At 32.7% G+C, this 25,759-nt stretch overlaps 3 protein-coding genes across 6 annotated transcripts; 2 read left to right on the top strand and 1 right to left on the bottom strand.

Moving 5' to 3' along the window:
• The first annotated feature begins 796 nt into the window (after positions 1-796).
• On the top strand, positions 797-4,689 carry LOC112039628 (uncharacterized). 3 transcript variants are annotated; one of them, XR_010626598.1, is made up of 5 exons: positions 797-960; positions 3,141-3,852; positions 3,961-4,048; positions 4,259-4,351; positions 4,435-4,689. XR_010626598.1 is itself a non-coding variant. In XM_065767429.1 (4 exons), the coding sequence occupies exons 2-4, from the start codon at positions 3,154-3,156 to the stop codon at positions 4,449-4,451; spliced, it is 804 nt and encodes a 267-aa protein (XP_065623501.1). In that variant the 5' UTR covers positions 804-960; positions 3,141-3,153; the 3' UTR covers positions 4,452-4,689. The 3 variants fall into 3 exon arrangements, 2 of the variants coding, with proteins under 2 accessions (XP_065623501.1, XP_023928279.2); XM_065767429.1 differs by lacking the exon at positions 4,259-4,351 and having other exon boundaries at positions 804-960; XM_024072511.2 differs by lacking the exon at positions 4,259-4,351 and having other exon boundaries at positions 807-960; positions 3,181-3,852.
• A 1,734-nt stretch (positions 4,690-6,423) lies between these two features.
• On the top strand, positions 6,424-10,368 carry LOC112000999 (uncharacterized). Its single transcript, XM_024033167.2, has 4 exons — positions 6,424-6,552; positions 8,859-9,530; positions 9,639-9,726; positions 10,113-10,368. The coding sequence occupies exons 2-4, from the start codon at positions 8,862-8,864 to the stop codon at positions 10,127-10,129; spliced, it is 774 nt and encodes a 257-aa protein (XP_023888935.1). The 5' UTR covers positions 6,424-6,552; positions 8,859-8,861; the 3' UTR covers positions 10,130-10,368.
• A 6,701-nt stretch (positions 10,369-17,069) lies between these two features.
• Positions 17,070-24,210, bottom strand: LOC112039630 (uncharacterized protein At5g08430). 2 transcript variants are annotated; one of them, XM_065767432.1, is made up of 8 exons: positions 23,980-24,210; positions 23,375-23,562; positions 21,846-22,665; positions 21,515-21,609; positions 18,460-18,519; positions 18,325-18,375; positions 18,049-18,134; positions 17,070-17,517 (listed from the first exon to the last, which is right to left on the bottom strand). In XM_065767432.1, exons 1-8 carry the CDS (start codon positions 24,005-24,007, stop codon positions 17,499-17,501), a joined length of 1,347 nt encoding a protein of 448 aa, XP_065623504.1. In that variant the 5' UTR covers positions 24,008-24,210; the 3' UTR covers positions 17,070-17,498. The 2 variants fall into 2 exon arrangements, with proteins under 2 accessions (XP_065623504.1, XP_065623503.1); XM_065767431.1 differs by having other exon boundaries at positions 17,070-17,534; positions 18,064-18,134; positions 23,980-24,195.
• Positions 24,211-25,759: the final 1,549 nt, after the last annotated feature.

Below are 25,759 nucleotides of genomic sequence, written 5' to 3'. Positions count from 1 at the left end.
CTATTGATATATTCTTTAACAAAGTTTTATTTAGGTTTCATGTGTGAAAAAAAAAAAAAGGGTTTGAAGGGGACTCTCTATTATTGCTAAGTATTCACTTTTGTTGTTGTGTGTATGTTGCTGAACAAATTATTAATGGATTTATTTTCATGGAAAATAAATAATTTTAATGAATTTGTCATAATTAATAGTTTATATTTGGTTTTTCATTATTTATTTAGAGGAAGATTTTTTTTTTTTTAAATAACTTGGTAGTTCACATTTAAATCTAAGGATATAATGAGAAAAATAAATAATTCATTTAAGATTCCTGGGAATAAACCAAACATTATCATCTCACATTCCTAGGAATCTTAAGAGATTCCTAATGAAACCAAACATAGAAATAGCTACATTCTTAGGAATGTGAATTCCCTTGTATCAAACACCACCTTAATAAATCTCCCTTTTCGGTTTCAAAAAAAAAAATGAATCTCCCTTTTTTTTTTTTTTTCATGGGATGAATCTCCCTTTTATCCAAAAAGAAAAAGAAAAAAAAGGACATTATCTTTAGTGGGGTCAACCACCACTATAAACTGTTATTGCGGAACCAAACCTGAAACCGCCACAGCAAAATTATGCAGACCTTGTACTTTCACTACTTTGTAGCAGCGGCAGCTCCATCGTTGCAATAGTATGTAGTGTCAGATTTTCCAGCCGCCACAATAGAATGGAGACAACTTAGAATATTTGCAGCGACGGTTTATGTGAACCGCCGCTATAACACTTTTTTTTTTTGAACGGCATCGTTTTCCACATTGTTTTTTTCCCGCTACATCTTTACCCTAATACTTTCATTTCCCTCCCAATTCCCAATTCCCATATACACGATCACACACGCTCTTTCTCTGTCTCTCTCTCTCACACACACACACACACACTCTCTCTCTCTCTCAGTACAGAAAGCTCGCTCTCTTGCTCGTGAGTTACATCTATTTTCTTTAATGAATTTTGCTGCTTCTATCTTTTGATGCTATTTTGTAACATTGTCTCTAGTCTCTACCATGCACTTAGATTTAGATTTATATATATATATATATGTATATATTATTGTTCCATAGTGATTATTAAATACTGTTTATGCAGCTATATAATTTTTTATTTCTTACATTTTATTACTCTTTTTGTGTTGTTAAATTCATAGAATTTTTTATGGATGGCTATGCTGTTCTTGATTTAGAGTTAGGCTTGAACCCAACTCCTCATTACTGTACTAGGATGCTACTACTTCACTGACATGGGTCTCAATCATAAGTAGCTGTCTTCTGAAAAGGGTATTTGGAATGACAAATTTTTTTTTTTTTTGGGGTTATTTTTTTATTATCAATGTTTAAGCATAATTGTTGTTAAAATAGATGCAAGTAAATTAAAAGGTTTAGAGAGAGAGGAGTAGAGAGCATATGAAGGGTTTGCGTGGTTTTGCCTGATGGCCTACGATCACAATGTAAAGCTCTTAGTGGCTACATTTTCTATTTTGAATTTGGTATTACAATAACCGGATAGTTGATATGCCTTGATTCAGAGCATAATAAAGGGTCTAGACGAAGAGATGTACACAATAAAACTTATAGGGCAGACACATTATTTGTCTGTTTGGGATCAGCTTATAAGCTTAATTTTTAGCTTTTAGCTTTTATATACAGTTTTTTAAATCTAATTTTTTCTCCCAAACAGACACTAAGTCATATGAAACATGTGCATGTGCTAACACTTACGACATTGGTTATGATTTATGTAACTGATTTGGAGTTTCTTTGACATAATTAACCTTGTAGATGCTAAAATTTGAACTATGATTTGCTCGTTACAATAATGAATAAACAAAGAATTCCCACCACTAAGACAAACTTAAATAATCATGAGTATGCATTTAAAGTGCATGAATATTGTGGCAATGTAAGAAAACTCAGGTAAAGGAGGGAAGTTTCTTGTTCTCCCACGATGGTTGTTATCTTAAAGGCTCACTATCTTGTTTGTTTTGTAATATATCCTTGATTGTCACTATAAACTAGTGGTTGCAATATGATCTGTTGCAATTGAAGTGCTAATTCTATTACTGGCTGCGAGTTTTTGTCTCTAGAAATTTATGGAGTTCCAAAGGTTCACATTCTTGGTTTGAGTTCTCACATTATAAAAAGTTAAAAACAAGAATGATTCTGTGGTTCTTTTATTGATTAATTTTTTTTTTTTTTTTGATTGCTTCAGTATATATTTTGCTAGGATTGAAACTCAGTCCTATAACTTTTTGCGTTACTATAAATTTCCATGTGCAATGCAAGACTTCTTAGACAAACTAAGTGGTGCTATCTTAAAGATGTGCACAAGGCAATAGAGATTTTTGAAGTGGCATTATTTGTGTCCACTGATCCAATTGTTATTTCTCTTGGTCCAAAGTCCAAACTTGGAGGTACATAGACCATTTTGTTAAGTCAAATGTTTTTCATTTGTTACAAAATGGCAGATTGTTATGTGGATAGATGGACTTCGCAACAAATATACCATTCAACCTTAATAAATGTCTTAGCACTCATCAATTTTTATTGATAAGTATGCCTTACTGCCTTAGCACTCATGATTAGGGATTTTGAACTAGCTTTAAGTACTAAATATAGCCTAGTACTCAAAATTAATAAATTAGTGCTGTTAGCGAAGTACAAATTTTACTACATAACTTACATAAATTAATGTGTCACCAATCAGTTATTCCTTTTGGGAATTGAATTGTAAAGTCTTGTTTGGATGGTAATTATAAAATGAGATTATTTTAGATGTGAATTAACAGTGAAATTGTAAAAACCGTCACTTACATAAGTTTGAATGCATAAATGTGAAACTAAATAATTGAAATAATGACTAACCCTTTATGTGCACTTTCAAGAAATTTGCATCTCAAAAAGTGACCAAGGATGGGATGATTTTATGTCCATGTGTAAATTGTGTGAACTCAGCTATGTTGACTCTAGATGTTGTACATGATCACATAATATCATTTGGATTTAGAAGAGTTATGAGACTTGGATTTTTCATGGGGAACAATTGTCTCCAACAACTTCTAGTGGAACTAATGCAAGTCATTTTCAAAAAATCTCTAATGAATGCAGTGATATTCATGCCATGTTGCATGATGTGTTTCCCGTGCAGGATATGGCATCAGAACCACGAGAAGAAGGTCCAAGTGCACAACAATCTATACAAGGTCCCAATGAAGATGCAAAATCGGTTGACAACTTGATGAAAGATGCTGAGCAGCCTGTATACAAAGGCTGCAAAAATTTTAGCATATTATCATTCATTAGGCAGTTGTACCACTTGAAGTGTCTTAATGGTTGGTGCAACGAGTCATTTACCATGTTGCTTCAACTTCTGCAAGATATGCTTCCTTCTGATGCTAAGGTGCCAAAAGACTATTATGAGTTTGAAAAGCTCGTTAAGGATTTAGGTCTGAGTAATGAGAAGAGTCATGCTTGTCCCAGTGGTTGTATGTTATTGGAGAAGGGGAATTCCAATGATGAAGCTTGTTCAGTGTGTGGCTTTTCAAAGTGGGCAACAGATAGGGATGATGTTCAGAGTGATACTAATGCTTTGTCCAACAAAAAAAAGAAGAAGGCTGCAAAGATCTTACATGGATCAACCTCTTCTAACAAAAGTGGCAGAATTAATAGTTCATTGCGAGGGATACAAATGAGTTCTGAAGAATACAGACAAAGGGAGGAAGAAGAGATATGTGAGCCGAAGGCTGGATTGTCTAATATAATGGAACAAATGGCTAGCTTCATTCAAGGAATGCAACAACAATCTCGGACTGGTTTCCAGGTTATTAATATTTGATAGTTTATAAATTAATTTAATCTATATTTTTAGTTATTCTTAATTTATTATTGAATATGTTTAGTACATTACCTTTTTTACTTCATCATTTAGGGCATAGACGTGGGTAGTGGTGCTCAGGATAAACAACATCCACACGCACAAGGATCATCAGTTGCTAGTCATGAAAATGAGCAGCAGGGTCAGATTTTTTTTCTTTATGTTCATCAGTAATTTGAAATGTACTTAATTTTAATATATATGAAGAAGTATTGGTGTATTATATATGCTTGTGTAATGACAACAATAGCTGAGGTATTCAAATTGATTTGTTTAGATATTGAAATGTGTTGGTGACATTGGGAGTGGCATGCATGTGATATGTTGTTTGTAGTTTTTATTTTGTTTGTAGGATGTTGAGAAGTACTGGTGACATTGGTTTTGCAATACTTGTGATCTGTACAGTCATATATGAAAGTAGAGATAATGATGCTACTATTCTCGGGTGAGATTGGATATGTATTTTGGCATGTTTAATTAATTTATACAAAAATAGTAATTTTAGATTTGTTGTTGTTGTTATTGCAGGTAATAAGACAATCTAGAGGAATGAAGATGGATCAGTCGAAGAACAAGTCTCTTTTATTCCCCTGTTATTGTAGATATTTAGTGGGGTGAATCAAATGTCGAACTTTTTGAACAAACAATTTGGAAATTGTTGTTAGTTATTATTAACTTAGTACACTGAAGTATCTTTTTTTTGAGAATCAAGTATCTTGATACTTGGAAAGTGTAATGCGACTTTATGGATTTCATTATTATAATATATGCTACTTTATGCTATTGTGATATGGATTTCATATATGTGATAATATGATTAATAAGAAATATATTTAGAAATCACATAAATATATATATATATATTCAGTTTGGGTTTAATAACTATGTATACAGTGATTGTATCAAAAAAAAAAACTTCGTATACAGTGATCAATCAAGATTTTAGTTTAAATACAATCGTTTTGGACCGGTTAGTGCTATTGTGATATGGATTTCAATTTGGAAATTGTTATTTGTTATTATTAACTTATTAGACTGAAATATCTTGATACTTGGAAAGTTTAATGCGACTTTATGGATTTCATTTTTTTTTTTAATATATGCCTACTTTATGCCATTGTGATATGGATTTCATATATATGATAATATGATTAATAAGAAATATATTTAGAAATCACATTAAAATATATATATATATATATCTATGCTATTATTTAAGGGATTTTTCCTATATATCTATACTATCATTTAATAACTATATATACAGTGATCAATCAAGAATTTTGTTTAAAAACAATAATTTTGGATCGGTTTAAAAACAATTGTTTTTGACCCATTACATAAATTATAATACATAGATCAACCCCTAAAACTTATTCTACAATTGTGCTCACAAAAACCATCCAAATTTGCCTGGTTCGACCTGCGTGACCGAATTTTTTTTCTAAATAACAACAAATATTAAAAAATTTAGTTAAGTGTCACGTTCTAAGAGAATGTAGAAAACTAGCATCTCGAGTATTTAAAACTCGAGTTCCAAGATAAAAATCGAGTTTTTAAGCCTCGATTTGTAAGCGGATAAGTGTGACGTGAAAATCGAGTTTTAAAGACTCGAGTTCCATAAACGCCGCTATAGAGCTTAAAAACGTCACTATAGGGCTTAAAAATGGAGTTATAAAAAATTTTTGCAGGAAAACGCCACTATAGGGCTTAAAAATGTCACTATAGGGCTTAAAAACGCCACTATAGGACTCCCAGAACCTGGTATGAACACTTATAAAAAAAATTTTGCAGGAAAACGCCGCTATATGGCTTTAAAACGTCACCATAGGACTCAAAAACGCCACTATAGGGGTGATCAAAATAAATTTTTTTTTTTGCATTGAACTCGATTTTCAAAAACTCGAGATCCATGTGGCATTTTCAGTCCAACAACACTCGCGAAGCGAGTCTTTAAGACTCGAGTTTTAAAATAGATCTCGAGTTTCTAAAACTCGAGATGCTATTTTTCTTAATTCTTCACAACTTTGCCTAACTTACTATATACTTCGTATTTGCGTTGTTAGTCTGCCCATTCCCCCTGTGTGACCCGTGGAAACCATTCGCAGGTCGCACCGTTATCAAGGGTCAACTCTCAACAAACTGGTCAGTCCCTTAGTTGGTCTTCCAAATCCAACCCCAAGCTTTTTTATTTTTTATTTTTTATTTAATTTTTTGTTTTAGACATGATTTTAAAAACCGGAAAGACCAAAGAATTGAAAAAGAAACTGCTTACCGGCAGTGGCAGTTCCAGGAATATTTTTTAGGGTAGTTATTACGAAATTTAAATTATATAAAATTTAATAAAAAGATAACCTGAATATATTAACATTACAAAAAAAAAAAAAAAAAAGGTATTACAATTTTTTTCTACTAACAAATTTTTTTTTTTTTTTTTTTTAACTTAAACGGCATCGTTTTCTACATTGTTTTTTTCCCGCTACATCTTTACCCTAGTGCTTTCATTTCCCTCCCAATTCCCAATTCCCATACACACGATCACACACACACTCTCTCACACACACAATTCTATATACACGATCACACACACACACACTCTCTCTCTCTCTCTCTCTCTCGCAGTACAGTAAGCTTGCTCTCTTACTCGTGAGTATCATCTATTTTCTTTAATGAATTTTGCTGCTTCTATCTTTTGATGCTATTTTGTAACATTGTCTCTAGTCTCTACTATGCACTTAGATTTAGATTTATATATATATATATATATTATTGTTCCATAGTAATTATTAAATACTGTTTATGTAGCTATATAATTTTTTATTTCTTACATTTTATTACTCTTTTTGTGTTGTTAAATTCATAGAATTTTTTATGGATGGCTATGCTTTTCTTGATTTAGAGTTAGGCTTGAACCCAATTCCTCATTACTGTACTAGGATGCTACTACTTCACTGACATGGGTCTCAATCGTAAGTAGTCTTTTGAAAAGGGTATTTGGAATGACAATTTTTTTTTTTTTTTGGGGTTATTTTTTTATTATCAATGTTTAAGCATAATTGTTGTTAAAATAGATGCAAGTAAATTCAAAGGTTTAGAGAGAGAGAGGAGTAGAGAGCATATGAAGGGTTTGCGTGGTTTTGCCTGATGGCCTACGATCACAATGTAAAGCTCTTAGTGGCTACATTTTCTATTTTGAATTTGGTATTACAGTAACCCAATACAAGGATAGTTGATATGCCTTGATTCAGAGCATAATAAAGGGTCTTGACTAAGATATGTTCACAATAAAGCTTATAGGGTAGACACATTATTTGTTTGTTTGACATCAGCTTATAAGCTTAAGATATGTACATAAACGTGTGCATGTGCTAACACTTAACGGCATTGGTTATGATTTATGTGACTGATTTGAAGTTTCTTTGACATAATTTGCCTTGTAGATGCTAAAATTTGAACTATGATTTGCTCATTACAATAATGAATAAACAAAGACTTCCCACCACTAATACAAACTTAAATAATCATGAGTATGCATTTAAAGTGCATGAATTTTGTGGCAATGTAAGAAAACTCAGGTAAAGGAGGGAAGTTTCTTGTTCTCCGACGATAGTTGTTATCTTTGAGGCTCACTATCTTGTTTGTTTTGTAATATATCCTTGATTGTCACTATAAACTAGTGATTGCAATATGATCTGTTGCAATTGAAGTGCTAATTCTATTACTGGCTGCGAGTTTTTGTCTCTAGCAATTTATGGAGTTCCAAAGGTTTACATTCTTGGTTTGAGTTCTCACATTATAAAAAGTTAAAAACAAGAATGATTCTGTGGTTCTTTTATTGATCATTTTTTTTTTTTGATTGCTTCAGTATATATTTTGCTAGGATTGAACTAAATGGACTCAGTCCTATAACTTTTTGCGTTACTATAAATTTCCATGTGCAATGCAAGACTTCTTAGACAAACTAAGTGGGGCTATCTTAAAGATGTGCACAAGGCAATAGAGATTTTTGAAGTGGCATTATTTGTGTCCACTAATCCAATTGTTATTTCTCTTGGTCCAAAGTCCAAACTTGGAGGTACATAGACCATTTTGTTAAGTCAAATGTTTTTCATTTGTTACAAAATGGCGGATTGTTATGTGGATAGATGGACTTCGCAACAAATATACCATTCAACCTTAATAAATGTCTTAGCACTCATCAATTTTTATTGATAAGTATGCCTTACTGCCTTAGCACTCATGATTAGGGATTTTGAACTAGGTTTTAGTACTAAATATAGCCTACTACTCAAAATTAATAAATTAGTGATGTTAGCAAAGTACAAATTTTACTACATAACTTATATAAATTAATGTGTCACCAATCAGTTAAATCATAGAAAAGTAATTTTGACATTAATTTATTATCTTATTAACATCAACCAATTACACCAATTGTCACATCAATTTTTAAATTTAGTGGTTTAGGTCTCTATTAGGAGTGTTGTTAGCTTTGTGTATATTTGTTTGCTCATGTCCTTTTGGGAATTGAATTGTAAAGTCTTGTTTGGATGGTAATTATAAAATGAGATTATTTTAGATGTGAATTAACAGTGAAATTGTAAAAACCGTCACTTACATAAGTTTGAATGCATAAATGTGAAACTAAATAATTGAAATAATGACTAACCCTTTATGTGCACTTTCAAGAAATTTGCATCTCAAAAAGTGACCAAGGATGGGATGATTTTATGTCCATGTGTAAATTGTGTGAACTCAGCTATGTTGACTCTAGATGTTGTACATGATCACATAATATCATTTGGAATTAGAAGAGTTATGAGACTTGGATTTTTCATGGGGAACAATTGTCTCCAACAACTTCTAGTGGAACTAATGCAAGTCATTTTCAAAAAATCTCTAATGAATGCAGTGATATTCATGCCATGTTGCATGATGTGTTTCCCGTGCAGGATATGGCATCAGAACCACGAGAAGAAGGTCCAAGTGTACAACAATCTATACAAGGTCCCAATGAAGATGCAAAATCAGTTGACAACTTGATGAAAGATGCTGAGCAGCCTGTATATAAAGGCTGCAAGAATTTTAGCATATTATCATTCATTAGGCAGTTGTACCACTTGAAATGTCTTAATGGTTGGTGCAACGAGTCATTTACCATGTTGCTTCAACTTCTGCAAGATATGCTTCCTTCTGATGCTAAGGTGCCAAAAGACTCTTATGAGTTTGAAAAGATCGTTAAGGATTTAGGTCTGAGCAATGAGAAGAGTCATGCTTGTCCCAGTGGTTGTATGTTATTGGAGAAGGGGAATTCCAATGATGAAGCTTGTTCAGTGTGTGGCTTTTCAAAGTGGGCAACAAATAGGGATGAAGTTCAGAGTGATACTAATGCTTTGTCCAACAAAAAAAAGAAGAAGGCTGCAAAGATCTTACATGGATCAACCTCTTCTAACAAAAGTGGCAGAAGTAATAGTTCATTGCGAGGGATACAAATGAGTTCTGAAGAATACAGACAAAGAGAGGAAGAAGAGATATGTGAGCCGAAGGCTGGGTTGTCTAATATAATGGAACAAATGGCTAGCTTCATTCAAGGAATGCAACAACAATCTCGGACTGGTTTCCAGGTTATTAATACTTGATAGTTTATAAATTAATTTAATCTATATTTTTAGTTATTCTTAATTTATTATTGAATATGTTTAGTACATTACCTTTTTTACTTCATCATTTAGGGCATAGACGTGGGTAGTGGTGCTCAGGATAAACAACATCCACACACACAAGGATCATCAGTTGCTAGTCATGAAAATGAGCAGCAGGGTAAGATTTTTTTTCTTTATGTTCATCAGTAATTTGAAATGTACTTAATTTTAATATATATGAAGAAGTATTGGTGTATTATATATGCTTGTGTAATGACAACAATAACTGAGGTATTCAAATTGATTTTTTTAGATATTGAAATGTGTTGGTGACATTGGGAGTGTTATGCATGTGATATGTTGTTTGTAGTTTATATTTTGTTTGTAGGATGTTGAGAAGTACTGGTGACATTGGTTTTGCAATACTTGTGATCTGTACAGTCATATATGAAAGTAGAGATAATGATGCTACTATTCTCGGGTGAGATTGGATATGTATTTTGGCATGTTTAATTAATTTATACAAAAATAGTAATTTTAGATTTTTTGTTGTTGTTGTTGCAGGTAATAAGACAATCTAGAGGAATGAAGATGGATCAGTCGAAGAACAAGTCTCTTTTATTCCCCTGTTATTGTAGATATTTAGTGGGGTGAATCAAATGTCGAACTTTTTGAACAAACAATTTGGAAATTGTTGTTAGTTATTATTAACTTAGTACACTGAAGTATCTTTTTTTTTGAGAATCAAGTATCTTGATACTTGGAAAGTGTAATGCGACTTTATGGATTTCATTATTATAATATATGCTACTTTATGCTATTGTGATATGGATTTCATATATGTGATAATATGATTAATAAGAAATATATTTAGAAATCACATAAATATATATATATATGTATTCAGTTTGGGTTTAATAACTATGTATACAGTGATTGTATCAAAAAAAAAAAACTTTGTATACAGTGATCAATCAAGATTTTAGTTTAAATACAATCGTTTTGGACCGGTTTGTGCTATTGTGATATGGGTTTCAATTTGGAAATTGTTATTTGTTATTATTAACTTATTAGACTGAAGTATCTTGATACTTGGAAAGTTTAATGCGACTTTATGGATTTCATTTTTTTTTAATATATGCCTACTTTATGCCATTGTGATATGGATTTCATATATATGATAATATGATTAATAAGAAATATATTTAGAAATCACATTAAAAAAAAAAAAATATATATATATATATATGTATATCTATGCTATTATTTAAGGGATTTTTCCTATATATCTATACTATCATTTAATAACTATATATACAGTGATCAATCAAGATTTTTGTTTAAAAACAATAATTTTGGATCGGTTTAAAAACAATTGTTTTTGACCCATTACATAAATTATAATACATAGATCAACCCCTAAAACTTATTCTACAATTGTGCTCACAAAAACCGTCCAAATTTGCCTGGTTCGACCTGTGTGACCCGTGGAAACCATTCGCAGGTCGCACCGTTATCAAGGGTCAACTCTCAACAAACTGGTCAGTCCCTTAGTTGGTCTTCCAAATCCAACCCCAAGCTTTTTTATTTTTTATTTTTTATTTAATTTTTTGTTTTAGACATGATTTTAAAAACCGGAAAGACCAAAGAACTGAAAAAGAAACTGCTTACCGGCAGTGGCAGTTCCAGGAATATTTTTTAGGGTAGTTACTAAGAAATTTAAATTATATAAAATTTAATAAAAAGATAACCTGAATATATTAACATTACAAAAAAAAAAAAAAAAAAAAAAAGGTATTACAATTTTTTTCTACTAACAAAGAGAAGAAGAAAAAGAAAATTGACTGATAAATGAAAAAGTGGGAATTGAGAGTGCTGAGATGAGAGTAATAAAGTAAAATAATTGAAAAAATAATAGAGAAGAGAAAGAAAAACTGATGATATTTGCTATAACTACGAGTTGAGTCATTAAGTAAAGCAAAATTATTGCAACTGTAAAGCCAAAAAAAGCATAATTACCAGCACTGCCAAGGAAAACTCATGAACTATAATATTATTCTTGAGTCCATTTTTCAAGGAAAAATGAAATTAAAGATTATTTTTATGTAATAGGTTGAAAGAGTTGCAAATTTGAAATTTTATTTTTATTTTTCTTTTTGAAGAGGGGTTTTTGTTGAATAATTTGTAAACTCATTTTTGTTTGGTTTAGTCTTTTTTTTTCCCCCCAGTTATTTTTGTTGTTATTTTGTTTATTTAAGGGGTTAAGGATTATGTTTGTGGGGACAAAATTATTTTTTGAGTAATGCTACATCTACAAAATTAGAATTAGTAACTGCTTTCCGCTTGATATATAAGATTTGTTGTGAAATTATTGTAAAAATGTTGTGAATGTAGCACTACTCTTATTTTTATTGAACCAAAATTCTTATAATTTTCAAGTTAAGGTAGTCAATATTTTTATCAGGGTGGTCCAAATAGGTTAATTTAGTGCGTGTGTGTGTGATATATATATATATATATTGCAAGTATATATATACATTTTTTGGCAAGTCAGGGTGCTTTTGTGACCACCTTGAGTTACAAGTAGCACTGCCCCTACTTACCGATTCTTTGGCTTAATTGGGGTTGAACCGATAGTTGAATTAATGATGTTATAATTAATATAATTTAAAAATTTTAAATACTTTTAATGTGAATTTTGAATTTTTATAAATTATATTATGAAAACATAGAAAAGAGATTTTTTTTTTTTTAATTTGTAACTGTTGAAAAAGTATAATTTGCTATTTAAGTTCTCTCTCTCTCTCTCTCTCTCTCTATATATATATTATAAATAATAGTAGTTTAATAGTTTAACTTTAAATTTTAAATTATAACTGTTTATTCAAAAAAAAAAAAAACTAAAATCAAAGGTCCAAAACATCAGAATAACTGGACAAGTCATTCCATTCCCAATGACACACATTTACTTTTCCCCCCTTAAATCTCTCCCCACATGTTACCACTTACCATCAGTTTAATCGCTGCACAGGTTCTTGGTTTTTTCAATTGAACTAGCATTTTTTTTTTTTAATACTTTTGTTTTAATTTTTTATGATAATCAAACTAGATTGGTGTTCGGTTTTTTTATTAGACCAACTAGTTTGGCCTGATTTTTAAAACCATAATTTTGAATTAATAAAAAAATGGATTGCTCTATTCCAAGTGATCTCTGAATTCTAGATTGGATGAGACACATTATAATGTATAATCTCAACTTGAGAGAGTCTTAAGTCTTTGGCTAGTTAATGTAAATCTCGGAAAAAGTTTGACCTTTGGAGCCATGGAAGCGATGAACCGGTTCAACCGCTACACCTATCTTACTTTAAAATGGTTTGATCACACTTCTTCAAACCCAAGAAAAGGAATCAAATAACAACCATCTTGATTGAGTTGATTCTTGACCCACAATTGAACCTCTCGACCGGTTAAACTTTACCCTTATCTTTTCACGAGCATTAGTATCACAATCATTAATCAATCAATATATATATATATATATATATAAAAGTAGAGATCTCATGCGAGAGAGCATGAGTTTCCACTAGGAATGGCAACGGGTCGGGTTTGGGCCGGGTTTTTGCATACCCGAACCCGGCCCGTTTAGTAAATTGATTTTTTTTTTTTCTGGAGCCCGGACCCGCCCCCGCCGGGCTCCACGGGCCCTGTTAAGCCCAACTAGAAAGATTTGAAACAAGCTCCAAACTCAACATCAAACACACGGCCAAACAAGCAAATCTCAAAAATCCCTTCTTTTCAAATCTCCATAGCCACACCCAATTAAATTTTTTTTTTTTAAAAATCCCATTTTTCAATCCTCAAACCCAGAAATAACCAATCCAGCGGAGGAGATTTCGGATCAAACAAAAAATAAAATATAAAGAAGAAGATAAAAAAAAACAAATGGAAAGAGAAGAGAGTCTTGGCCCTAAGTTCGAGATCAGAGAGAGAGATGAAGGTCTTCAGCCTTGGGTTTTAGAGGCGTGGCTTAGAGTGAGGCCGAGGAGTGACTGTGAGGCCGAGGCGTGGCTACGTGCTCTTGTGCGTGGCTGTGTGCTTGTGCGTGGCTGAGTGCTGCGTGCTCGTGCCGTGCGTGGCTGCGTGAGTGACAAAAAGATTGAGTTTGAGGGCGTGCGTGAGTGACAGAGAGGGAGATTGAGGACGTGAGTGATAGAGAGAGAGAGAGATTGAGGGCTAGGGAGAGGCGGCTGGGTCTGGGTTAGTGAATTAGGGAGTTAGGGTTTACAAGTTACAACTATATATATATATATATCAGGGGCATTTTAGTAATTTTATAGTAACCGGGTCATATCCGGGTTGGGTTTCAGGTCGGGTTCGAGTTGTATTAATAAAACCCTAACCCAACCCGACTCACTTCGGGTTTTTTTTTTTTTAAAAACCCATACCCGACCCTATTCTTTATCAGATCGGGTAAAATTCGACCCATTAGGGCCGAGCCGGGCCGGGTATCCGCAGGTTGGATCTAAATTGTCATCCCTAGTTTCTACCATGTGACGCACTCAATGAAGAGAATTGAGATACCTTTAAGCCATATTAGAGATAAGAACAAATTTAAAATTGGAGACTTTTTATTTCTTTTGGTTCAATGTTTCAAAACTAATTTTTGTTACATTTTGTATTCAATGTTTTAAGACTACTATTTATTTCATTTGGTTCAATGTTTCAAAACCTTCCATCTCTCACACATACAAAAAACTCTTTGCATTTTCATTCATCATTTTCACTTTTATTCCTTTATATACATATGTCCATAGCCTTTCATATCATCCTATCTCAAATACACTTAGAAAAAAAATGATGTCATTTAATTTCAACCTTTCAATGACACTTACATAACTCTAACGTTGCAATATCATTTGATTGTAACTCGTATGAGTAGGCTATGACCAAGAAAAGGGGCTTGCGTTTTTTATTCAATGACGGTAACTTACGGTTTTGATGTTGAAGTCAGACATTGTAGATTTTGTGAAGGTTACGATTAGCTTGGAGTCTTTGGGTGGTTGAGATTTTGGTTTGGGAAAGTTATAAATGTATTTTATTTTAGAACTAAACAAAAAGAAAAAGAAATATTCTAATTGATTATTTATGAAGTTAGTTTTGTGTGTATGTGTGTGTTAGAATTTATAACTTGTAGGTTTCTTTGTATGTAGCCATAGTGGTAAAAAAAAAATGCGATGGTGAAACAAGTATTTTTCACCTTTTTTTTAAGGATATAAAAGTCCAACTAAAGTCAATTGAATTTTGATAAATGAACATGTTTTTAGCAAATTCTCTTTGTTTAATCACATTCTCTTTATGTTGATACTTACAAATGATTTCCTTAATTCCATTGAGATAATTAATTGGGTGTTTATGATTAAGGTCTCCATATTTGGTTGTGAGAATAGAGTGATTGAGAAAATGTTTGGTAGATTGCTTAAATTTATGTAATTTTAGGATATAAAAGTATTTTATATTTTGAATTCTCATTTGTAGATTTCAAAATCATTTAATCAGTTTGAAAAACAAAATCTACTTTTAACGGTAAATATTATAATATATTATAATCTTACAATGTTATAAATTTTTTAAAAATAAATCAAGTTTCCAAGTATTTAACAATATTGTGGGTAAAACAAAATAAATATTAAGTATTATATGTAGATTTTAATATATATAAAAATGATTTCAAATGAAATTGTAAAGTAATCGGCTTATTGTGCGGGATATTATCTAGTTTAAACAATTACGAGTTTTCACTTCTCATTCAAAGTCCCAGTCCCAGTCCCAGTCAGTCACTGACTCGGCCTTGTCAAGTTCAATTTAAATTGCTCCTAAAAATAAAAATATAGATAGATTCTTCTATCCAAAAAAAAAAAAAACCTTTGATTATCTCAGCATTCGAACCAAAGCGATTTGAAGGGAACAGAGTTTAAAGTTAAGCGTTGAACCGGTCCGAACGTGACCGCTTATACCTCAAACTCCAAACAAAGGAAATGAAAAACCGTACCTCAACGCCCGGTCCAACCGCCTTGGCCGAGGCTCGAGCAGAAAAATGGTTCCAGTAACAACCGCTCTAATAATGCAGTCAATAAATCTTGTTAGTAAGGTCCACTTCAATTTGTTGAATTGAAGTAGTTGAACATAAATAGAGCACCTTGAATATTGCATGCACAAAGAGGCTTCAACACTTGCTTGCTCATTTACGCACATACAATATATACAAGCGCACGTACGGAACAACTAGATTTTCAATGATGCATGAAGAAGCAAAACGAAGAAAACTAGACTTACAATGATGTATAACAAGAAAGAAATTGAAATTCGTCATGGGCCAAGAAATGATGATCCTAAAACACGCACCCAAAAACAACTCCGAACTGTAAGTGGTTTTGCGAATTCGAGCAGTTTCTGGTGGATAGTCCTGTGACTCCTGTCCGGTTATTTACCTAGAAGAGAAACAAAATAATCTAGGAGAAGAGAATATATGCTTATGAAGCAAAGAACAATGAAGGAACAACAATGTTTGTAAAGTTGGAGCTCGCACTACTAACTTGGCAGTTCAGGAAGCATTAAAAAATGAGTCTTTCATCACATCATCATAATCACTGGAAGAAGCAAGAACTTGGAACAAATCCGCAACAAGAAGATGCGGAGTGGTCTAGCTATGTTAACTGATCTTCACTTTCTCCAACAGCAGGTAATTACTTTCCAGTTCATTGCTGTTCCCAAACCAAATCTAAATGTTGTTAATGTGGCTTCTCTTGCTACTATGATGCCAATTCACCACAGCTCGATCGGCTCAACCAGCAATTTTGTAAACCTGGGTTATTTGCCTTGGTCTTATGTTAAAGACAGTATTATTATTATTATTTTTTTTTTTTGAATTTCTTCATGAATTTAATTAGCGAATTCTAGGGAAAAAGAGAGATTACTACACTTCATTAATTAAATTCACTATTATGTGAGTGAAAAGATTATCATGTTATTATATCTCGGAATTGCTAATTTATAAATTAGTATGTTTAAGATTTGAGTGCATTATGAAGTTTGTATCCCACCAATGATTACTAGCTAGCTCTGAAGCATGAAGAATCTTAGGAATCATTTTGAGGGTTGTATTCCAAATAGATCTAGTTAGTATTAAAACATCACTTTGATTCTTAAAAAAATAAAAAATAGAAATTGTGGCAACTAGCAAGATTTGAAAGAGCACAGCCAATTCAAGATTTTTAACCAGAGACTACCTGTCCACGCCAATAACATAAATCTTCTCGTGAGGTCTTATCATATAAAATATCTAACAGCAAATGCTTTGGTGCAACCGTGCAAGCATATATTCTTCAGATCTTGCAAAGACACGAGATACTAAAATTTTTATGAGGCCCCTCAATGTGCGCATGAGAAACCAATATACTTAAATTTCTACAAATAACAACAAAGGCATTCTTCAAATCTTGTAAGGATATAAGCAAACAAACATTATGCAAATGAAAATTTCCATTGGTTTTATAATACATGTTTTGCAAGGAAAAGCTAAAGTACACCTCCTTCTTTACATTACATGGCACAGACCTTCAACTACTACACATTTCGCTGATCAGAAACAAAAGGGATCAGACATTCAAAATGATATAGATGGTTGCTTTTTGATACCTCTAACAACCAAAAGAGTTTCAAATCTCGCACCCTACAGTGTTTATGTACAGATCAATATGGCGCAAGAAAAGCTCCATCATATTTTTAGTTACTTGCTGGGATGTTTTGACATTGTCAATGAGGATTGACTGCAGCAAAAACGTTTTTCTTCATCAATCTCCAGAGGAGTCTGAAGAATCAGATCTGAGCTCTACCATCTCCGCAATGACCTTTGGCTCCTGCTTTAATAATCGTTCCTGTTCTGATGGTTTCTTAAGAAGCTCTATTTTGTCTAAATATTGAAATAATGTTCATAAAAGAACTGGTTAAGGTCCACTCCAATTTGATAAAAAGAAAAAAGCACCTTGAAACATGCACAAAGAGGCTTAAACACTTGCTTGCTCATTTACGCAAGTGTAAGTGCACTCAACAATTAGATTTTCAATGATGCATGCAGAAACAAAACAAGAAAAAGAGAATACGATGATGAATGAATAAACGAAATTGAAATGTTCTTAAGTTAAGGTAACCAAAAAATTGGCATTTCCCAATTCATAGAAGGTCTGATTAGATGGACAGGTTGAATTCAACACTCTAACCTACATAGCGGGAGAAGATAGCATAACATTAACTAAATAAAAAAAATTTAGATCACATGGGAAATCCCATTTTCCTTTAAAGAATATGAATTTTCAGCTCGTTCAAGAGTGCTTCCCTAGTTTATAATGGATGAGTATTTGAAGTACAACAATCTGTTGTTACAGATTCATTGATATTTGGCATACATTACTAGTTCTGACTTATAAGTTATAACATAGCTTACTCCATGAAAGGATATTCTGCTCTCCAGCCCTTCTCATTTGCCCGATCAATGCATTTTTGTAATTTGACAAGCTCCATCTCAATCCACTAACAAAAGTATTTCCAAACAATTCAGGAAAGATGACATGAATGAAGAGACAGTAATAACTGTAGATGATTATAGTACCTAATCCTTTTTTTTTTTTTTTTGCCAGGGGGTGGGGTGAAGTATAGTACTCTTTAGGAATAATAGAATGTATTTTGAGATGTAAAAAATAGCATAATCAGGATCATTTACATGTTTTGTTATATCCTCATGCAGACTCCTTGCCTTCTGTTCGAGCTCCACCTATCAAATCATACATATGGGTTTAAGACCTTTCAAATTCCAACTGTCTAAGAAAAAACAGAATTTATGCATGAAAGAACTTACAACAGTAGGTTTCTTTAGAAGGCCATTTTCAACCATTTGTTGCAAATCTTCACATTCTTCCTGCAAAAAAGTACCATGCATTAAAGAAAACAATGTTGTTTGGGAAGAGGGTGCTGCTCATATGAATGGAGCAATTAAGAAGATAAAAAATGGCAGGGCAAATTTGCAATATCCAGTACATATGGTCACGAGGTATTCATATTTTATTAATGTAAATGTGATAAATCAGGTAGTTGATGAAGAATTTTACTTCTTGATGAGTTACATACACGAACACATCTTTGTGCATCTATGCATGCTTACATTCACATTTTTGCATTGTGTGTAAGGGTCCGTTGGTCGGGAGGATGAAAAGGTGAAATGATAAAAATGCAGAGAGGATAAAAAAGTGAGAAGATAGAAAAAATTTTAGTTTCTCTCATTTGTGTTTGGTTGGAAGGATGGAAAAGTGGATGAATGAAAAACTTTTTTGTTTTGTTGAAAATAAAGTTTGCATAAATTGACAATCATGTCCCTATTAAATAAAATAAAAGGTAACACATTATATTTTTTTTTTTTTTAATTATGTATAGATAGACACTAATTAAAGTATATATAAAAAAGCATAACAAAATGTTTTCAAAAAAAAAAAAAAAAGAGAACAAACAAAAAAACCAACCAAAATTAATGAGAAAATAAACATATGAGCACCAAAAAAAAAAAAAAAAAAAGCTACACAAAAGAAAAGAAGAAAAAAATAATAAAAAATGAAAACCATCACGTCAGTAACAAAGAAAAAAAAATGAAGGAAAAAAAAAAATGAAGTCAACACATAAGTAACAAAGGAAGAAAAAATGAAAGGAAAAAAATAAAAAGTCAACACATTAGAGACATGAAGGTAAATTTTAAGGGTATTTTTGGAAACTCATTTCATGAGTTTCTTCCTCTCAGTTTTCTCTCTATTTTGGAGGAAAAACATTTTGGTGGCTCAAGAGAAAAAACACCTAGGTCTCACCATTTATTTTCCTTCCTCCTCACCCAACCAAACACACTCTAAAAAATTTTTCCTTCTTATTTTCTCTTCAAAGTTTTCCATCCTCCCTATTTCACCTCCAAACAAACACACCTTAAAGGTCTATCAATGTAAATATTGGGGAAATTAAAGGAATGTTTTTTTATTGGTAAGTTATACATCTCACCCTATGGGTTTTGTTCATTAGTCACTTGGGATGCATGAGCGCGGCAAAACGCTTGCCGCATCCGCGTTCGACGCGGGAGGGACGCCGCTGCCTGCGCGTCGGTGCCGAGTCCAGCTTTTTTAAAAAGAAACAAAATTGCAAGAGATTCTTCAATTCATTCAAATTCATTCAATCTTTAAAAAGAAACAAAATAGCTCCTGCATACATTGAGGATTTGGTATATGTGCATTCTAATCTTAGACTCTTGTCAAGGCGTAATGAGGAGTATGTAAATACAGCAACAAAGATGTGGGATATTGCAAGAGATTCTTGGAATGAGAGCGACATACATGGAGGAGATGGAATTCTTGAGAATGCCGCCCTTACACTTAATGAGCCAGAGTTAGAGGTCATAGTTATTAGGAATGTTAGCACTAGTGTTACTACTAGTGAAAGTGAAGTTCGAAGTAAAGCTATTAATCTTGAAGATGATGATGGTGGTATTTGATTGTCTTGTTGATTATCTTTTATTTTGTTTTAGTTTCAAACTTGTGAGTTGTATTCTAATTTCCGAACATCATGGAATGTTTTAGTTTCAAACTTGTGGGTTGTATTTAATTTATGAATATCATGTTTTAGTTATTATTTACTATTGCTCTTAAATTTGGTATATGTTTATATAATGTGAAAAAGTATATTTAGCAATATATTAAAAATATAAATAAAAACATTTTTAGAAATTTTTTAATCACCGCACCCCGCCGCACCTGTGTCCAACTTTTTCAAAAATTCCCGAGTCCCGCACCCGCACCCAGAAACGCACCCGTGCTTCGTAGTTCATCACAACAAGTCAATAAGGGCTACATTATTACTAAGGGTCATTAAGGACTTAAGCTATTCACAACAGGAAAACATCATATTGAACCGCCATAAAGATTTGATTAGAACTTATTAGGAATCTGTTGGAGCTAAAATAGCAGGCATCAAGATAACAAAAACCAAGCCCACTCTAATCTAAATTTTAGTGTCAGCAACTCCAAAAGATATCCTAAATACTGGCAAACATTCTGTCTGAAAATTTATCCTATCAAGGCAATACAAAGAAAAATAGATATGTCAATTTGCAAGTCCAGTAAAAGAATCCTTAAAGATATCCAAAGAAAGTAATAAAGTATGAAATTATTAGATTAACAATGTATTAGTTTAAACTAAGTCCAATATTTTGTTAAATGGAATTCTTTGGTGTATATTTCAGTTGAAAATAAAATCCTACTAAGGCTTTTTGGAGGACAAAAAGGGAGCCTCATGACAATTATGATGAATCCAAACAGAAAACTGACAGTGAGACAGCAGTATGTTAACTCAAGATCAATCTGCTCTCCTACTATTGTGAAATTAATAGATATTCCCTAACGTACAAAATTGAAATCTCTCAACTTTGTGCTTGTTTAAGCATGCTTGCATGCAAAACATAAGAGGTAACTTTCTCTCTCTCCCTGACGTTTATTTTAGGGATGCATAAGCATATGTCTAAAAAACAAATCTGATAAGTGATAAGGAGGCCAGTATGCCATTGTCAGCAAGAATTTGTGATAAAATTAGTGTGGATCAAGAGATCAATAACAAGCAAATCCAACCATCAGAAGACACCATGTCCTAGAAGAACCTAATCAACCAACCTAAAAATTCAAAACACAACTCCTAGAAATTTGTTCTTTATTTTTCTGATTGTAGTCAATGTGATCAACACTAAGCCAGCAAGAGTTACATTTAAGTTTAAGCAGCTCAAATGACGCATGTGAAGAGTGACAGAAAAACAACAATATTTGATTTTAAAATAGGATTTTACAAATCATATCATAACTTTAAGAAAGATTACTTCCAAACAGTTCTGTTACCTTAGTGAAGTCACAGTCAGAAAGCACAGCGATGTTAAGGTCTATTGGCATATTAGAGACTTGCAGTAGAACTTCACTTGCGATTTTCTTTATGCCTAACGGGATAAAGAGAAAAACATAACTTAATATAAAAGAAAACAGAAACTTGAAAGAGAACACTTTTTGATGAAACTTTATTAAAATGACTTGAAGAACATATTACTGCATCATCAAATAAAGAAAAAAGAGATTTACTTTAAAGAGAATCTAAACAGTCCAAAGTACATAGAAACCACTATTTTATCTGCCGTTATCAAAAAATTGCTAAGACTAAATTGCCTGCTACAATTACCTCCAACTTGTAAGAGTTGATGAGACGTATGTCGCTGATAATCTGTGGGGTCTGTTTTTGTTCTCACAAAACTTCCCACCACCTTGCAATCAAAACTTTCAGGCTGCTTCAGTAGCCTTTCCACCAAGCTCTTCCTTAAGTAGACAAGTTTGATATTTTCAGCAACCATAGATGCAAAACCGCTCTCTTTCAAAGTACGATTCACTTCCTCTTCCTGAAATGTTCTGTTTGAGCTCAATGTTTTCTGTTTCTTAAATGCTGCTGTAATATTTTCGTTCTTTTTCTCTCCCAAAATGATTTCATCTTCATCCTCACTTTCATCGTCTTCTGATTGCCCCAAGTTAGCAACAAAATGGATGTCCAGGAGACTATATATTTGGTTCTTATCCACTGATTTCCTTCTGAAAAGAGAATACAGCATTGGGTCACAAAGTATCCTCCTCTTCTTTTTTGGGTGAAAAAGGTTTTTCTCTTGAATATATCCAGAGATGATAGTCTCCACATCATATTGTGATAATTGTTTGGTTGTATCTTTACCAATGGATGTGAGGAACTTAATGAGAGGGCTTGATCCCCATCCTATAAATTCTATTGCTTTAGACACCTTCTTTTTTTCTATTGCCTTCTCAGAGATTATCAGTTTTTTACATTCTTTGGCCTTGCCTATTTTAACTGAATTGGACCAGCGTCCTCTCTTCTTTAACCGGGCATCTGCAGAATACACATTGTCGACAGTCAAGCCTTCTCTTCCCTTTATTATATCCCAATATTCCTTAAATAGACCTTCATATGTCTCTCGGTCATTGAAATCCACCTTTTCCTGCAATCATAAGAAACAAACATCAAAACAAGCATATGCTACCCAAACTAAAAAAAGGGGGAATGAAAATTTTAAAGAAAAAAAGCCCCTCAAAATGAACAACTACACAACAAGAGGTAATTAACTTACAATGCAGTTTTTCTCCCCTTTTTTCCTCTTGTTTTTCTAATTTCATCGATGAATTATCCTTATCCCTCAAATAAACATGTAATTATTTTGCAGTGAAATAAATACATGCAATTAGATGGTTAATACACTCACTTTTCTTCCCTTTCTTTATGATTTACTAAGCTGACAGCACTATATTCTATAATGTGTCATCAATCATGAGGTAAGGTACAAGCAGCCATAATGTTGGGGAAGAGCAATGCCTAAGGAGTCCACTAAAAGTGTGTTGATACACATGTTGGGATACCACTCACCAACCCAAAAGCATAAGCCAAAAGGTTATGCCCAATATGTATATCATCTACTCACTTTCTTTACTTTTTCCTCTGTGTGGGACTCAACACTCACACATGCACTCACAACACAAACATTCTGGGACTACATATGGTGGGGGTCTGTATTAAAAACTAAGAAAACAAAAGGCACAAAGACAAATTAAAACTGTAGAGAGATAACATCCAGGTGGTATTGGTATAGAACATATTGCAATAATAAGACTTCCAGAACTTTCTAATGGAAGTTGTAAAATTCCTATACATACCCCATCAGAATCATAATCCGCATTTTGTTCAGCAAGAAGAAGAAGCTCCAAACAGTTGTCACAGAATACTTTCTTCCCTTTAACAGGTGCAAACTCAACTTCACCAATGCAGCATCCACATACCGCATTTGGACAGCAAACACAATAAAATTTTGCCGTGTTTTGGCATATTAAGCAAGAATGCCTATCTGAAACATAAATCTTTATAATTATTTAATCTGGTGTATATAAATCTCCAATGCAAAACAAACATGAAGAGGAAAATTAATGGCAGAACTTTGATGTCGATTGCAAGGTCAGAACTTTGATTGCTGTAATTATATAGCTTCCTGGCAGTATATTGTTTATACTTGCAAAGAGTTATTTATGAAAACAAACCATTTTGCTTATCAATTCTTGGGCATGTAACTGTATAGGACAGGCCTTTTGCCTTCTCAAGAGCTTTCCAGAGAAGTTTAGGGTATGATTTTGAGTGAGTCCTCTGGTTGGACCTTTCAGAGAAATAGAGTTCCCCCTTTAACGTTGTGTTCTCTTGATTATAAAGCATTCTGACAGATTATTAACAAGTGGACTAAATATCATCACGATAGTTATGATTGACTTACTGCAATTCCAGGGCTCTTCATTCTCCATGAATGAATCATCCTTTCCCACACATTCTGGATGATAAACTTTTAGGCAATCCCTGAAATCGAGTAAATACGTTCCCAGAATAAGGTAGATAAAATCCTAATTTGGTGCACAGAGAAATGCTAAATTTAGTTGTAAAAAACCTTGAACAGATGCACAAAGCACACATGAGTGTTTTGGAGGCATGGATCTAAGAATTGATCACCCCTACCAACTGTAAACCCTCAATCTTCTTATAAAATGTAGTTGCAATAATTAAAAACGCTATATCATTAAAATCACAAAAGTATATGCTTAGCATCTACAAGCAGATATGGAAAAAATTCAAGTGTACATGCTCATTTATACAAGAGATTGACAAACAACATGCTTCATTAAGAGTCACATTCTTTAATGCAGAAGATAAAATAGCAAAGTCAATAAAATGGGGCCTCACTATTAGAATTCAAGACTCGCTTTTATCCTCAATCATCTTTAATAGCTGTGAAACCTTTGCGCCCCCACGAAGGTTACAAAATCAGCAGACTTGATAGAAAGTGAGGCACTTTCAAAATCAGTGGGAATGTGGACCAAAAGGATATTTCTAAACTGGAGATTATTTGCTACTTATAAAAAAGAAAATAATTTAAACTGTATATAGATAGAGAAACTCCACAAACATGATCCATCTATGAGCCCCAAAATACTTATTTAAACTGACATTTGACCTTTTCCAAGGACAGAATCCACAAAGAACTTCTACAAAAGATCCCTCCAATTGCTTTCCCAGATATGCTTTTTCTACATATCCTTAACAGTCGATAATACCAATGAATAGAGAGCTCCTTCCTTGAGTGTTCATTGATCAACACTAAAATTGATAATTTTTTTTGGAGACAGTTGATGTATCACTTCATATGTTATTAGCTACAAAAATACCTAAAACATCAGTCCAAATTTTACAATAAAAAGTGCCAACAATCAAGTATCAGTAAGGAAGGACTGATGTTTGGCACTTTTATAAGCAAAAAAATCATAGTCAATGAAAAAAATTTTCGAAGTCAAGGGAAAATAACACAAAATCTGGAAATCATTTTCCACCATTCCCTTGTGTCCTCACCTCATCTCCTATATTCCTATGTGCCACTAACACCACTGCCATCACTACCACCAATCCACCTCGACCATTGCCTCCATCACCACCACCATCTTGCATACATTTAATATTAATGATTTTCTGTACAAGCCAAACGTTATAAAATATTCCTAAGAACATTTTCAAATCCGTAACCAAACACAGGAAAACAAGTCATTTTTTCCGGAAAATGTTTTCCATTGCAAACTTTTTCTCTGAAAAAAATATTATGTGGAAACAAAGGGAGTGCACAAGTACATGAACAGCCAAAGCCAGACCTACACTTACAATCTCGACTTTTTGGTCAACAGGTATCCTTTTCCTGAATTTCAATTTTTTATGATTCAGACCATAGCAATAAAAAAGGGGAAAATGACAACAAAAGGAGTTTTTTTTTTTTTTTGGATTTTTTTTTTTTTCTAAATTTTAGTGTCAGCAACTCCAAAAGATATCCTAAATACTGGCAAACATTCTGTCTGAAAATTTATCCTATCAAGGCAATACAAAGAAAAATAGATATGTCAATTTGCAAGTCCAGTAAAAGAATCCTTAAAGATATCCAAAGAAAGTAATAAAGTATGAAATTATTAGATTAACAATGTATTAGTTTAAACTAAGTCCAATATTTTGTTAAATGGAAT

Source organism: Quercus suber, unplaced genomic scaffold (genome assembly GCF_002906115.3).
Source record: "Quercus suber isolate HL8 unplaced genomic scaffold, Cork oak 2.0 scaffold_805, whole genome shotgun sequence".
In the NCBI taxonomy this organism is placed as follows: domain Eukaryota; kingdom Viridiplantae; phylum Streptophyta; class Magnoliopsida; order Fagales; family Fagaceae; genus Quercus; species Quercus suber.
Note: the sequence above shows the minus strand (reverse complement) of the source record. Positions and strands in the feature narration are given on the sequence as shown.

Bases quoted from the DNA above. Each gene is read 5' to 3' on its own strand.
- LOC112039628 (XM_065767429.1), top strand. From the start codon at position 3,154: ATGTTGCATGATGTGTTTCCCGTGCAGGATATGGCATCAGAACCACGA. The intron at 3,853-3,960 runs GTTATTAATATT...TTCATCATTTAG, and splicing joins AATCTCGGACTGGTTTCCAG to GGCATAGACGTGGGTAGTGG.
- LOC112000999 (XM_024033167.2), top strand. From the start codon at position 8,862: ATGGCATCAGAACCACGAGAAGAAGGTCCAAGTGTACAACAATCTATA. The intron at 9,531-9,638 runs GTTATTAATACT...TTCATCATTTAG, and splicing joins AATCTCGGACTGGTTTCCAG to GGCATAGACGTGGGTAGTGG.
- LOC112039630 (XM_065767431.1), bottom strand. From the start codon at position 24,007: ATGGAGAATGAAGAGCCCTGGAATTGCA. The intron at 22,666-23,374 runs GTATGTATAGGA...TTATGATTGCAG, and splicing joins CGGATTATGATTCTGATGGG to GAAAAGGTGGATTTCAATGA. The intron at 17,535-18,063 runs ATATCCTTTCAT...TCTTTTATGAAC, and splicing joins GAGAAGGGCTGGAGAGCAGA to ATTATTTCAATATTTAGACA.